Consider the following 14,224-nt stretch of genomic DNA (forward strand, 5'->3'; position numbering starts at 1 on the left):
ATGAAGGCCCTTTTGGGGGTGATGGGATTCTGGTGAGGGTTGCAAAACTCTATAAATTTATTTAAAAAACTAAATTTATCAAAAAGCATCAAAGTGTATGCTCACAATGGGTGAAGCTTACGGCTGGCATAGAAATTATACCTCAGAGAAAGCAGTTTTTTATTTTTACTTTAACAATTTAATCTTTTATCACTGACACCTGGATATGAGGCTGACAGGTTCTTTCCACTTTGGGCTTGCTCATTTACATTCCCCCCCAACACTTCTATTTATAATACACGAATAAAGGAGACCAGAAAACTCTCTTGAGCAGGTTTGTACAGACACTGGCCTTCTAGAAGATCTGACGTGGGATGAATCAAGCTGTTTTAAAATGTTTCCTAAGCATCCTTTTCAATGGGTTCATACTATTCCTTTAAGTCCGACATGCTCTCATTTATTCAACTTCTCTAGTTATCGGAGACTTAGGTATTTTAGTCGTACAAGCAACACAGTGGTGACGTTTTCTGGTTGAGGATCACTTCCTCAAATTTGTTTTCCAGAAGAGGGCTTTCTAGGTCAGAAGTTATGTAAAGGCTTTCAAAATGATGCTAAAAATGCTTAATCTTTTCCCCAAAGCTCTGGGTCAGTTAATAGTCAAGGTGTCCTACCCTTCATTTTCACGGTCAAACTGTGGAGCCAACCGCTACCTCACAAAAGAAACACACACTCTTCTGTGGTTTTAGAAGTCAGGAGAGTGGCTGTCCTCAGGGGAATAGTTACTAGAAGCGGGCATGAGGGATTGTCAAGGGGCTGGTAATGTTTTATTGTTTGAATGGAGATATTTAATACAGTAAAATTTTCAAGCTTAATTGTACAGCTGGATGAATTTTTACACGTGCTATACTAGTGTAACCAGCACTCTGTCAACCTAAATAAACTTAGAAGGCAGTAATCCAACAAAAATTTTATTTGGGATTAAAGAGTTGTAATTTGGGCACACAGATTTCGGTAGCAACGACAACAGTGTCCTGCTAGGGAGTAAAATTCAGAGGCTTTTAAAGGCAAAGGGGGGGAGGTTTGCATTACAAAGAATTTTAATTGGAGTTGGAGGTCGAAGTTGGTCTTCGATTAACGTGATTGAGCGCTAAGGCTATCACTAGAGGGAAGTAACATTTCCTCACTGGGACAAATCTCAGGTGTTCTTGCAGAGTCCTTGGAATCTTTGTGGTTTGGACCAGTTCCGAAGTGCGTGGTTGCACCGGGGGAGGATGTGTGTAAGGTCCCCCTCCTTGATGGCCTGCCGGCCCCGTTGTAAAACCCCTGACATAAGTGACTCCATTTTATTTCACATTTCACAGCTTGCATCAAGATACGGGACATTTCCATTGCCTTAGAAAGTTCCACTCGTGGTGCTCCCACCTCCATCACTATAGATTAGATTAGATTTTGCCTGTTTATTATTATTATTATTTTTTTTTTTGCGGTACGCGGTCCTCTCACTGCTGTGGCCTCTCCCGTTGCGGAGCACAGGCTCCGGACGCGCAGGCTCAGCGGCCACGGTCCCAGCCGCTCCGCGGCATGTGGGATCTTCCCGGACCGGGGCATGAACCCGTGTCCCCTGCCTCGGCAGGCAGACTCTCAACCACTGCACCACCAGGGAAGCCCTTGCCTGTTTATTATTTTATTTATGTTATTTATGTATTTATATAATATGTTTACAATTTTATATACTATAATATAAATAAAAGAATATTTCAAATTAAATTCAAACGTACCTTTAATAATTTTAATTAAAAGTGTTATAATTTTAAGATTAAAATTTAATTTTAATAATACTTCAAATTCAGTATACTTTTAAATAAAATCATGTTTTTATTTTAAAAGTTTAATAGTTTTAATTTGGTCAGGGTGCTAGTTATATAGTTGTGTTCTTTATGTGAGAGCTACTGAGCTGTACACTTACTAGTATGTACTTTTCTGACTGTGTACATCAAGAGAAAGTTAAAGTGCGGGGTCAGGGGGCAAGGATATCAGGGCACTGTCCACTCCATGGCCAGCACCTCCCTGCTGACCGCATTCCTCCCAGATGTAACTGACAGTGAGTTGTGCCCGGCTTTGTGGTCTTGGTTCGTGGCATTGGTGGGGGTTAGAGCTGGGCAGTACCCACAAGCTAACCTGTCCCTCTCTTCTCTCCCCTCTGTGTCTCCGTGGGTCAGTCTCGTGTCCATCACCTCATGCGCTGCGTGTGTCCATAAAGCCGTATTCCGTGCTGCCCGGCAGAGAGCTTCAACCCATCCCATCTCATCTCATCTCATCTCACGGTTCTGGCACTGCCTCAGCATGGCCATCTCATCACGCCTTGCCCTGTGGGAGCAGAAGGAAAGTAACGGTCAGGGCTCGGGCTGCAGCCACCTGGGCCAACTGGACCCTCCAAGGACAAGTCATAGCCCCAGTGGCCCAGGCTGCCCCCTCCCACCTGGGGCCACCTGGGGCAGGGATTCTGACATCCAGAGCCTCCCTGGGGCATGTCCAGTCCCCCTTCAGTCTTCTGCCTCGGTTAGCCAAGGCCTCTCCAGCCCAGCCAGGCATTAGTGACCATGCCCTTGACTCCTCCCATTTCTGCCTGGTCTCCGTCTGTTCCACAGTAGGTGGCGGGGGAACAAGGGTAGACCAGCTGTCCAGTCTCCATCCTAATGGCAGATCTGATGAGCATGAGGGTTGTGTGGGAGAAGTATGGGTGGGGAAGCGGGGGGTGAGGGGGCAGAGGCAGGGCTGTTGGCTGCCAGGTTTATGCCATGGGGATGGGGTTCTGAGGTCCCAGCCTTGTGTCACCATGGAGAACTGGAAACGGGCCCTTCTTCCCAGTGATTCTGCTTTTCCCTTTTGTGTTTCTCATAAGATTCAGTGAAGGGCCGCCTCTTTCTTTGATGCTTGTTTTCTCCTCCTCACCTCATCCCACCCTGTGGACACGATTTAATGAATTGGAGGCTGAAGGGTGGGGTGGTCGAGAAGCTTCTTTCTGGCCGCCTCTGCCCCTCCCAGACTGATCTGGGTGTAGCATAGAATAATGCTGGAGGGAGTGGAGGTTGACACCTGCTGAGTGTACCTTTCACTCAGGTTTCAGTCCACGTGAGTGTGGTGTAAACGTGAGCCCACTCTCCGTGTGTCTCTGGCTTCTCTCTTCCTAGGCAGAAGTCTGCCTTATCTCCTGGCCTCTGCTTTGCCTCCTGGCCTTTCCTATCTCCTTTAGATTCCCTTTTATCAGCAGGGCTGCAGAGATCAAGTCTTTGCCACCCTCTTGAAGAGGACCTTGATAAGGAGCTTATTTTAAACCAGTGTGTAGCTCTGCCACAAGAAGCGCTGGAGATTTTTCTCTTTTTTAAACTCACAAGCAGTCACAGTGATGCTGGTTAAAGACGCACCCCAGTCGGTCACAGCCAGGCCCAGGTCTCAGGCTCCAAGTTCTCTGTGGCGAGTCTCAGCCGCAATCCAAGTCCAGCGAGCTGGCTTAGACCACATTTCTGGGGTAAAATGCAGGCTTTAAAGCCCAGTATTGGGGAGCCCCTGGCTGTCCAGATTCTGGCTTAAGGACCATCAAGAAGTCACGGCACTGGGTCAGCGGAGCAGGCTGTAGCCATAGGGCTGGATCCTTATATAAACCATGGCTTCCTGCCCTTCTCTCCCTTACCATCCTCCTGGCACAGAAAGTGATTAAAGTGATGAATTAATTCCTTAATCTATTAGCTACAAGCTGAGATGGGACAGGAGAGTGTGGATGGTTCCCTGTGATCCATCCCCTTCTGGAAACCTGGAAAAGCTCCTTCTGAAACAGGTCTTCCCAGAGATGGGTCTTTCCCACACCAAGGAAGGGAACCAGTGGCCTTGTTCATGCAAATTCGTATTATGAGGAAACTAGGTCCAGGCAGAGACCGCACCAACTGGAGTAACCTCTGAAGCGCGTGCATTCCATTTTCATACGCTGTCTCGAGGCTTCCCAGAGCCTCGCCGAGCCTCTCCTGCTTTGCTGTGGCGTCTTGTACATGAGCTTGGTTGTGTATGTCCTCTTTGGGCTCCTCCCTGGCTCTGTTGCAGATTCTTTAAAGGGCAGCTTGCCTCCACTGGTTCATTCACTGAGCTTTCTCCTTCCTTGCTTCTGCAAAACAGATTCGGGAAGAGGACAGGAGCCCTCCACCATCCTCGCCCCCTCCCCTTTTCTCTGTCATCCCAGGGGGCTTCATTAGGCAACTGGTCCGGGAGACTGAGAAAGAGTCGAAGGAAGCAAGACGGAAGAAACAGGCAGCGCTTGCCTCCCCGGAACGCGAGGTAAGTGGCCCCACAGGAAGGGGACCAGGCGACTTTCAGTACCTACCATTCTGGGGACTTCCCTGGTGGTCCGGTGGCTAAGACTCTGCACTTGCACTGCAGGGGGGCCCGGGGTTCAATCCCTGGTCAGGGAGCTAGATCACATGTGCATGCTGCAACTAAAGATCCCGCATGCTGCAATGAAGACCTGGCACAGCCTAAATAAATAACTTAAAAAATACCCACCATCCTGTCCTGTGAGCATCCTTTGAGTCACTTGCCAGCCTTTGTTCCTGCAGTCCCCACTTCAGCTTGATCTGTTGAACTCCTACACCTCTGTCAAAACCCAGTTCAAATAGTACATCTCTGGAAAGCTCTCCCATTGCCTTCCTTTAATTCCCACTCCACCCTCTCTGCCTGTCTTAATTGTGGTCAGCATAGTAATTAGTTGATCATGTGACTTATTTGACTAGGCGTTCCTTGAGAGTAACAACTCTCTCTCTCATTCGACTCTTTATCTTGAGCGGCTCTCATAGAACTTGACCCATAGTGAATGCTCAAAAATTTTTGTTCACTGAGTGAATGGATGGTAACAGTTGATGTACGAGGGGATCATTTTGCCACTACTTTTGTAAAAAGGGAAACCTAAATATTAACTGAGGATGTATAGATAGTTTGCTTTCATTTAAGCAGAAAAGATGTTCAGTTGGTGTTCTCTGATTATTGCTGTATTGGTTGTTAAAATTCTAAAACCCATAGCAGGTGGTAAATGGCCACGGCCCCAAGTGCCCCAAGTGCCCCCCAGCTGCCATGCTCACCTAGGCCCCTATCCTGAGTCCCTCAGAGTGGCCACAGCCAATGATGAAGGGTTCACTGCTTGGCACAGGAGGGACCTCAGGGCCCTGCTCCAGCTGGCGTCCCTTCTGACTGGTGGGTGTCCACTTACACGTTCTGAGCAGCACTGCTGGATGGAAGCAGTAGGTGGACGAGGTGCAGTCCCTGTGCTTTAAGGACTTGCAGGTTGATCCCTGATGGCGCCCAGTGCTGCCTCCCTCCTTTCCCCCAGCTCTTCCGCCAGGGAACCCTGGCAGGATGATGAGGCTGGACACCAGGGAGGCAGGATGATGAGGCTGGACACCAGGGAGGCAGGATGATGAGGCTGGACACCAGGGAAGCAGGCTTGGGGTGCTTGCACCTTGGGCGTATCACAGTGTTAGCAGAAAGGGCATCTCCTTGCATCTCTGCTACGCCCTCTTGAGGCTGGGTGGATGCTGCAGCGATTGGGCTGAGAGATCTGGTGGCCTCAGGGCCTGGAGTTGGCTTGAGCCCAGTGGCCACCCTGGCTTTGCCTCCCATGCCCCTTCAGCTGTTGTTTGCCTGGCTGGTCCCCCACGTGCCTGCACCTGTCCAGTCACAGTGACTCTGATGCATCAGCGAAGTCCTCTAGCAACTGAACGGCAGCAGCTGCTGAAACCCCCCTGCTGAGCCTTTGTAGGGGTGATGACAGGGAGGGCAGGCTCTGTCCCCAGCCCTGGCTGACACAGGCGTAAGTGGGGGCCAAAGTCCACCCCCACAGACCGCTGTTAGGTCGTGATGCAGTGTTACTGTGTGCCGTTTATCACTCGACAAGGTTCACTGTCTGCTCAGGGTCTCATTTGATACCCTGTACAGCAAGGGGGTGGATGGGATTATACCCACTTATCAGAGGTGGAGACTGAGATTCAGAGAGGTCAAGGCACTTGCTCAAGGTCATGAGGCCAGATAGAGGCAGACCAGGACCGGAGGCTGTGTGTCCTCTGCTCTGGCACGCTACCTGGGAAAGGGCCAGTCTGGGGAGTGAGGTGGCTGGTATGGTGGCCACAGAGGCCTGGGGAGGAAAGGGTCCCAGGAGCCTGCAGGCTGTGCTGGCTTTGCTGCACACAAGTTGAGAAGCAGAGCTAAGCAGAGGACAGGGATAAGCTGTCACTGCAGGGCATGGATGGAGCTCTGAGTATGATGGATGGATAGGCCTAAGATGACAACAGGTGTCTGGACCATGGGCCAAGATGTTCCCAGGGCTGGAGCAGGGCAGCCTCAGGACATGCTCCTGTGAGGCAGCAAGCCCTTGCTGGGTCCTGCCAGTTTAATTTTCTTGCCCTGATCACTAAATAACTTTGGCCTCTCTCTCCTCGCCCCAGCACAGCCATTTCATTGGAGCCTCATATAATCCTTGCAGGGAGCCATTAGAATCCATCACCATTTTGCAGAAGTGGAAAACGAGACTTTGGGAGTGACTTGGTTTTCCTAAGGCCACCCAGCCAGTGAGGGACGGGGAGAGACTGGAATAACATAGGGGCAGAAAGAGATCCATATCGAATGTCAGGAGAATTGGGTTCTAGCTCTGGCCCCATCACTCTGTGTGTTCCAGGCCAAATCCCATCCCTTCTCTTGGCCTTAGTTTGTACATTTTTGTACATAAAATGGTTGGGCTGTGAGTTTCCTCTCAGCACCAGTGATTCTAGATGTTCTTCTTCCCCCTTGTACTAAGAAGGCTGCAGATGGGATCTGAGGGTTTTGGTGACTGAGAAAATCTGAAGGAAGAGAGTACACAGAGCAGAGGGGAGGGAGGTTGAGATGGGTTGTCTTGCTTGGCCCACCCCTGGGTTACTGTCTCCTCTACGGGAGTTTGGTTAAAAATAAGGCACTGACTCACTGTTCAAAATGGTATGGACAGTGGTGAGATTTGCCAGCTGCAGCCAATCCCCTTTCGAAGGCGGTGTCCTTCCTGGTCCCAGAAGGTCAGACTGAGCTGCCGGGCTCTGGCGTTCTCAGCCCCGGTTGCATGTTGCAGTCCCCTGGGGGGCCACCACCCAGACCAGCTGCATCAGACTCCCTGGGAGTGGAGCCGAAGCGACAGAATTTTTTTTTTCTATTTTTTTTATTAGTTTCTGCTTTATAACAAAGTGAATCAGTCATACATATACATCTGTTCCCACATCCCCTCCCTCATGCATCTCCCTCCCTCCCACCCTCCCCATCCCTCCCCTCCAGGCGGTCACAAGAGAGGCATGGACATATATACACTTCCAAACGTAGGGTAGATAGATAGTGGGAAGCAGCCGCAGAGCACAGGGAGATCAGCTCGGTGCGACAGAATTTTTTTTTTTTTTTTTTTTTTGCGTTACGCGGGCCTCTCACTGCTGTGGCCTCTCCCGCTGCGGAGCACAGGCTCCGGACGCGCAGGCTCAACAGCCATGGCTCACGGGCCCAGCCGCTCCGCGGCATGTGGGATCCTCCCAGACCGGGGCACGAACCCGTGTCCCCTGCATTGGCAGGCGGACCCCCAACCGCTGCGCCACCAGCGACAGAATTTTTTAAAGCTCCCAGGAGATTCCAGTGAATCCCAGGAAGACAAGCAAGGCTGTCAGTACTCGACAGTTAAGGGCACTGGCTTCAGACTCAGAGAGAGGCCTGTGTGACTTTCCTTTCTGGGTTTGTCTCTTGGGCCCCCTACATGTCTGTGTTTGCTCCCTTATCTATAGAATGGGGAGAAGTTCAGAACCTACTTCACTGGGTTCTTTATTAGGTTAAGAAGGATATTGCATTATGGCAATGTAGGGCCCATTGCAAGATCTATAAATGATAGCCATTATTATTATTATTATTATTATTATTATTATTATTGTCATTTTTACAAAGATGAAGATTGAGACTGTGCTCTGGAGGCATCCATCACCTAAAACAGGAGAGCAGCACAAATCAGAGCTAGAACGGGACGCAGAATGTGGTCATGGTGCAGATGGTGCACGAACAGACAGGGCTCTGGGACTCTGGGGGTCTATGAGGCAGTTTCTGATTGAGGTCTTCAGGCACAGGTTTGTGGAGGAGGGGGCATTTGAACTGGGTATAGAAATACGAGTAGAATGTGGACGAGTGGAGAGGGCAAGGGCATTCCGGGCAGCAAGCTCAACATGAACGAACGCATGGAAGCTGGGAAGTGTCAGGTGTGGCAGGAGATGATGCCAGGTGTGGCTGAAGCATGGAGACGAGCAGGGACAGTGAGACCAGGTGGAGGTGGAGGCTCCTCTTCAAGAACTTTGAATGGCAGATGGCTGTGCTGAATGGCTTTCCTGGAGGCTCTGGGCAGCTTCCAGAATCTTTTGATGAGGTTTTAAATGACTGGCAGCAAATTGACAGGACATTAGCTCAGCGGCTTGGCCATGGCCCAGGTGAGAGAGAGTGGCCCTGGGTTTGGGAAAGGAGACTCAGGTGTGAAGCTTTGCAGGTGGAATCAACGCAATCCTGGGACTGTTCTGGATGCAAAAGGATCAGAACCCCAGGGCTTCCCTGATGGCGCAGTGGTTGAGAGTCTGCCTGCCGATGCAGGGGACACGGGTTTGTGCCCCGGTCTGCGAAGATCCCACATGCCGTGGAGCGGCTGGGCCCGTGAGCCATGGCCACTGAGCCTGCGCGTCCGGAGCCTGTGCTCCGCAACGGGAGAGGCCACAACAGTGAGAGGCCCGCGTACAGCAAAAAAAGAAAAAAAAAAAGGATCAGAACCCCAGATGCTCAGGCACAGGTGTGTGGGAGGCTGGTGTTAGCAGGGTCCAAAGTGGCAGAACCCAGACTAGGGCAGATGGTGCAGCCAGGCATCAGGGTAGAACTCCCTCCGTGGTCTCCTTCTGCAGAGGCAGAGGCAAAGTTGGCTCTGTGAGCAGTTCAGGCCACGGCCAGGCTGGTTTAAGGATGGAGGGCAGGGCGGGGCTTGCATCACAAGGCAGTAGAAAGACATGGGAGAGGAACAGGCAGTGGAGACCCCTGAGTGTCGGGTACCCAGATGTCTCGGCCAAGCGAAAGTGGAAGACCTCAGGGCAGATCCAGAGCCCTCACCTGGTGTGCAGGTGTGGTCTGGGGACCAGGGTGGTGAAAGTAGCAGCCGATCACTTTGTTCAGTTCTCTGCAATGTCCACATCTCAGCCTACAAAAAATCTGGATGGTCAGGTGGTATCTGCCTGCACTGAGGGAAAACCAAAGCTCAGAGAGGATAAGCGATGTCGTCTAAGGTCACCGAGCTGGAAAGCATCGGAGCCAAGGCTAGAACAGGTCCTCTGATGACAGGCTCCATGTCCTTTCCCCATCCCTTCCTGGCCCAGCAGGAAGAATCAGGCATAAATAATAGTAAGAGCAGTGACAGCAGCTCCAGTGAGAGCAGCAGCAATAGCTCCTGTTACTGAGGACATACCAGGTGCTGGGCTCAGCTTCCATACGCCACTGGGAAGCCTCACGCCCACCTGGTGAGGTAGGACATGATGCTTCTCATTTTATTGGTAAGGAAACTGACTCAGAGAGGGGAAGTTGTTTTGTGTTTTGTTTTTGTTTTGGCTGTGCTGCACGGCATGTGGGATCTTAGTTCCCTGACCAGGGATCGAACCTGTGTCCCCTGCAGTGGAAGCGCAGAGTCTTAACCACTGGACTGCCAGGGAAGTCCCAAGGGGAAGTAATTTATCTAAGGCCACACAGCTAGTGAGTGGCAGAGTTCGGAAGTGAATTTGGGTCTGTTGGGCTCCAAAGTCCACTCTCCTTTCATAACGTCACTTGGCCTTGAGGTTCTGAGCCAAAGCCTAGGGTGTAGGGTGCTGGGGTTTGGCCCATTGCCCGTAGATGTTTGAGGGTCTTTGGATGAATGGATGGCTGGCTGAACAAATGAGTGAATGAATGAGTGAATAACAAAGCTGTCTGGTCAGCAAGCAGCTAAGTATGGTTGTGGTGTCTCTTCTAGACCCCAGAGATTTCCACCAGCCAACCCAACAGTGGCACCAAATCTGGAAGCCAGCCCATCTCCCAGGACGACCAGTCGAGCTCTCCTCAGAGCTCAGACATTCTGGGCAAGAAGAGTGAGGGGGCTGGCACCATGGACCCGGTGCTGATGAACAGTATCAATGGCGAGAAGCCCCAGGAGTCGGGCCCCAGCGTGACACCAGCCAAAAAAAGCCTGCCCTTCAAGAGAGGGACGAGGAGGGGTGATGTGTTGCTGATGGTGGCCAAGCTGGACCCGGACTCAGCCAAGCCAGAGCAGAGGACCCAGCCCCGGGATGGCCCCGCTTGCAAGACCCCAGCCACAGACCCTGGAGGGGAAAAAAAGGGGGAGACCCCAGGGACTCCTTGCGGCCCCCAGGCCAGCACCAAGGATGCAGCTCTGAAGGCTGAGAGGACCCAAACTGGGGATCTTGGGAACCCAGGAACTGTGCTACTGACCAAAGGCGAGAAGGATCAAGGCACAGTGGGGAAAGGGGGCGGGGCCCCCCAGACCAAAGGGGCAAAAGGGGGTGAGCCCCAGGGCAAAGAGGGGCTGGGTGAGGGGGGGCAACCGGGGGCAGCGGAGAAAGGGAGAGGGGACCCCCCAAACAAGGGAGCAAAGTGGAATTTCTCCAAGGATGCAGCAGGTGAAGGGAAGTGGGCTGGGGCCCAAGCCCAGGTGAGAAAGTGGGGAGGTTCCCTGGGCAGAAGGAGCAAGTGGGACGGTCCCCAGAGTAAGAAGGACAAAGAAGGTGTGCTCCTAAGTAGGGCGGACAAGACAGACGGACCTCAGACAGAGGTGGAGAAGACGGGCACAGTGCAGGGGAATGAGGGGGAAGCTCCTGGAGTGATGGAGAAAGCAGGCGAGCCTTGGAGTGTGACTGGAAAGGCAGGTGAGCCCCAGGGGAAGGTGAAAACGGTAGGACAACCTCAGAGCGAGTCTGGGGAGGCAGGTAAAGCCGGGAGTAAGACAGAGAAGGACTCTAAAGCCCCCAAGGAGGTGGATGCACATGGAGAGACCCCAGTTACAGCTGGGAAGGAGGACCAGCCTGAGAGCAGAGGGCGGAAAGCAGAGGAGACCTGCGCTAGAGCAGGTGATGGGGCTGGGGCCCTGGAGATGGAGCCGCAAGGACCCGGACAGCCTGCTCTGGAGAACCGTGAGGAAAGGCCTCAGAGGCAGGAGAGCCAAGAGGGTCCAGCCCTGCAGGAGGGGAGCAGAGGAGGCCAGAGTGGAGTCTCAGACCAGGTGAGGGGGCTGCGGCCCTGGGGGCGGGGAGGGGCAGGCCAGGGAAGGAGGGGTGGGAAAGACCTGCCTCCTGGAGGTGGACAAGGCAGGGACCGGAGACGGACCGGGAGTGGAGGGCATGGCCGGCCTAGAGAAGGGAACAGGCACTCCCCCGACCACAAGCAGGGGTCTTGAGGACCCTGCAGCACCTGTCCCGGGGTGAGATTCTCCACAGAGTGAGGGAACGTCCCAACCACGTGAAGTGCCCTCTCGAGCCTGAGCTTACGTTGTCATACAACAGTTCTTCGTGCTGGGTAAACAGCAGATGGTTCGAAATGCAGATTCCAGGTCCCCACCTTGGAGCTTACCATTCAGAAAGCTGGGGTGGGACTGTGGCTTCTGCATTTAAATAAGCACCCTCACCCGCACCGGGAGATTCTGATTTCGCTGGTGCCAGACGCACTGTGAGAAGTGCCCACGTAAGGGGTCTGCCCCTCACACGGGTTGAGGGAGGCAGCGTCATCTTGGCCTAATTTATGTGATCTTTACCCTCAGGCTCCTGAGGACAGATGGTATGAAGCGGAGAAAGTCTGGCTGGTTCAGAAGGATGGATTTACTCTTGGTAATGAGGGGTGTTAGCACACCTGGGGGCTCAGCCTCTCCCTCTTACACCCTCTCCTGCTACCAGCTGTATTTGCCAGGTCCTGATCACAGTAGTCTTCGGAGTAAGGGGAGGGAAAGGGTAAGGGGCAGCTGGGACTGGGATGAGGACATGTGGCTTTGGGGTGGGAAGAGGTGGATGTCATTTCACCCTTGGCAGCTGGTCTGTTGGGTGCTGTTTTCAAAGGCATTTATTCCTTGGTAATTAAGTAATTTAATTTATTAAAGCAGCAAGCATTGTTTGGTTCCTACAGTGTTGCTCAAGGAACTTGGAGTCTAGTGCAAGTGGGTAAATGGATTTCATCTCAATGGATTTCCTTTCATTTCATCTTTTGCTGGTGATTTGGGACTAGTGACCAAACGCTACTGAGAAGTTACTCTGAGTCCCATTCAGAACACGGCTGGGAAGAGTGATTGATTAGTGATGTCTGTCATGGGCCCTGGAAAGAAAACCAGCAGCCTGTATGCCATTATCTGCCGTCCCAGGTCTATATATGCATTGGGTCAGAGCACACAACCATCTGGGTGCCTGACATTGTGCCAGCTGATAAAAGCCCCAAATGACTCAGACCCAGCCTCTCTCCTCAAAGAGTTCGGGGTCACAATTCAGAACCCTCCCTGTAAATAGGCTCCAAGGGGAGGTGATGCTACCCATTTCTGACATGTCTCAGACCTCTCCACGTCCTTGGCCTGGCTCAGCAACTCAGAATCAATCTCTCTTCTCCTTTCTTTTCCTCTCCTCCCCACCTGCCCCCGTCTTCTACCCTCCCCTCCTTCCCTGCTCCTCTTTTTCTCTCCCCGCACCGCCCTCCCCTTCTCTCTCCGCCCCCCCCCGCCGCCCTCCCCTTCTCTCTCTCCCACTGGGTTGTCTACCAGCAACGGTGCTGAAGCCAGATGAGGGAACAGCCGACCTGCCGGCAGGAAGGGTGCGACTGTGCATTGATGCCGACAGAAGCATCACTGAGGTGGATGAGGGTCACGTCCACCGGGTGAGCCCCCTGTCCCCTCCCTGCCTGCTCTGTACCCCCTTTCCCCACCCCTGGGAGAGACTCCTCGTGCTGGACTGCACATGATACTTCGGCCTGACGCCCTGGGGGGCGGGGATTATAGGGAAGATCACCATTGAAGTCATTACTCTGCTGGAGGTGTATTGTTAAGGGCTCATTGCTGTGTCCCATGGTGTCCCCTTTATGAGGACACATTAAGAGATGTGTTTGTCAGGTCTTGGGACTGGGAGTTCTGCTTGATCCGAGAAAGGGATTGTTTTCCTTTTTATGGACATTGCAAATCATGCTACAAAGCATGCTTCCTTTTTCACCCTGGCTGCCAGGGAATTCAGAGCCAGATGAGCGGTTTGCCATTAACCATAGCATAGGTTCCAGTGGCCTACCTTTTGGGCATCAACCTTTTGTTTTTTTTGTTGTTTTGCATAATTTTTGCACTACACCATGACTCTACTTGCGGATAAGTCGGAGTCTGATGATACAAATAAAAGGTCCCATCTTGATCCTTTCCCACCCCTCACAGCCTACTAATTGAGAAGGCGTTTCCTCCAGGAGTTGCATGTGGGCCTCGTTCGTCTTCATCCCTCTTTGCTCCTTCTCTGCCCACCTGGGGCCTCTACTCCCACCAGTGTTGGGAGTTTGCGAAGGCCAGTGTCCTCAGAAGAAAAACTGACCCGTAAAAGAGCTGAGGGTTGACCCAAACGCCAGAGCATTAGGCCCCCAAAACTCCTTGAAGCTGGAAAGAATGGTAGGAAGGTTTTTAGAGTGGATGCCCTAAGGAGAGGCTGCAGTCATCCCTTGCTTCTAGAAGGGTTTGGGCATATTTCCAAGCGGTCAGTGTACGACGGGCTGTCAGAAACGGGGCAGCTAGGGCATTGGCCTCCACCCTCAGCGTCACAGAGCACACGCAGAGCTCCCCGGCAAGACCCAGAAGAGGAGGAAACAGCAGAGGACACCTCCTCACTCTAGAGCACCACCCATCTTCCGTGTCTGAGAGACAGAAGGTGCTTGAGTCTTGCTGTGTCGTCCTGAGAGCATCCCCCCTCCCAGTGCCATGAGCTCAGGGAGGAAGGACCATGCGGGGAGGGGGCGGCTGCACAAAGAGCGAAGAAGAGGTGCCCTTGTTTTGTTTGTAGGGTGTCCTCACTCTTTCCACAGTCCTTGTGTTCTGTTCTGGTCTTTGGCACAGAGTGCTCCAGGGACAGGATCACCAGGGCTGTGTGTGTGTGTGTTTGGGGGGGGGCGGGGCCCAGGAGGCCAGAGAACACTGTGATGG

At 52.4% G+C, this 14,224-nt stretch overlaps 1 protein-coding gene across 2 annotated transcripts in view; it reads left to right on the forward strand.

The window, feature by feature from the left end:
• Window positions 1-2,322: 2,322 nt before the first annotated feature.
• MYO18B (myosin XVIIIB) overlaps window positions 2,323-14,224 on the forward strand; it is a 226,492-nt gene continuing 214,590 nt past the window's right edge. For both annotated transcript variants that reach the window (XM_060118779.1, XM_060118780.1), the window contains exons 1-5: window positions 2,323-2,371; window positions 4,157-4,305; window positions 10,043-11,305; window positions 11,840-11,906; window positions 12,821-12,933. In XM_060118779.1, the coding sequence (XP_059974762.1) occupies window positions 2,323-2,371; window positions 4,157-4,305; window positions 10,043-11,305; window positions 11,840-11,906; window positions 12,821-12,933 (1,641 nt within the window). The remainder of the gene's footprint in view (window positions 2,372-4,156; window positions 4,306-10,042; window positions 11,306-11,839; window positions 11,907-12,820; window positions 12,934-14,224) is intronic.

This window comes from Mesoplodon densirostris, chromosome 15 (assembly GCF_025265405.1).
Source record: "Mesoplodon densirostris isolate mMesDen1 chromosome 15, mMesDen1 primary haplotype, whole genome shotgun sequence".
In the NCBI taxonomy this organism is placed as follows: Eukaryota; Metazoa; Chordata; class Mammalia; order Artiodactyla; family Ziphiidae; genus Mesoplodon; species Mesoplodon densirostris.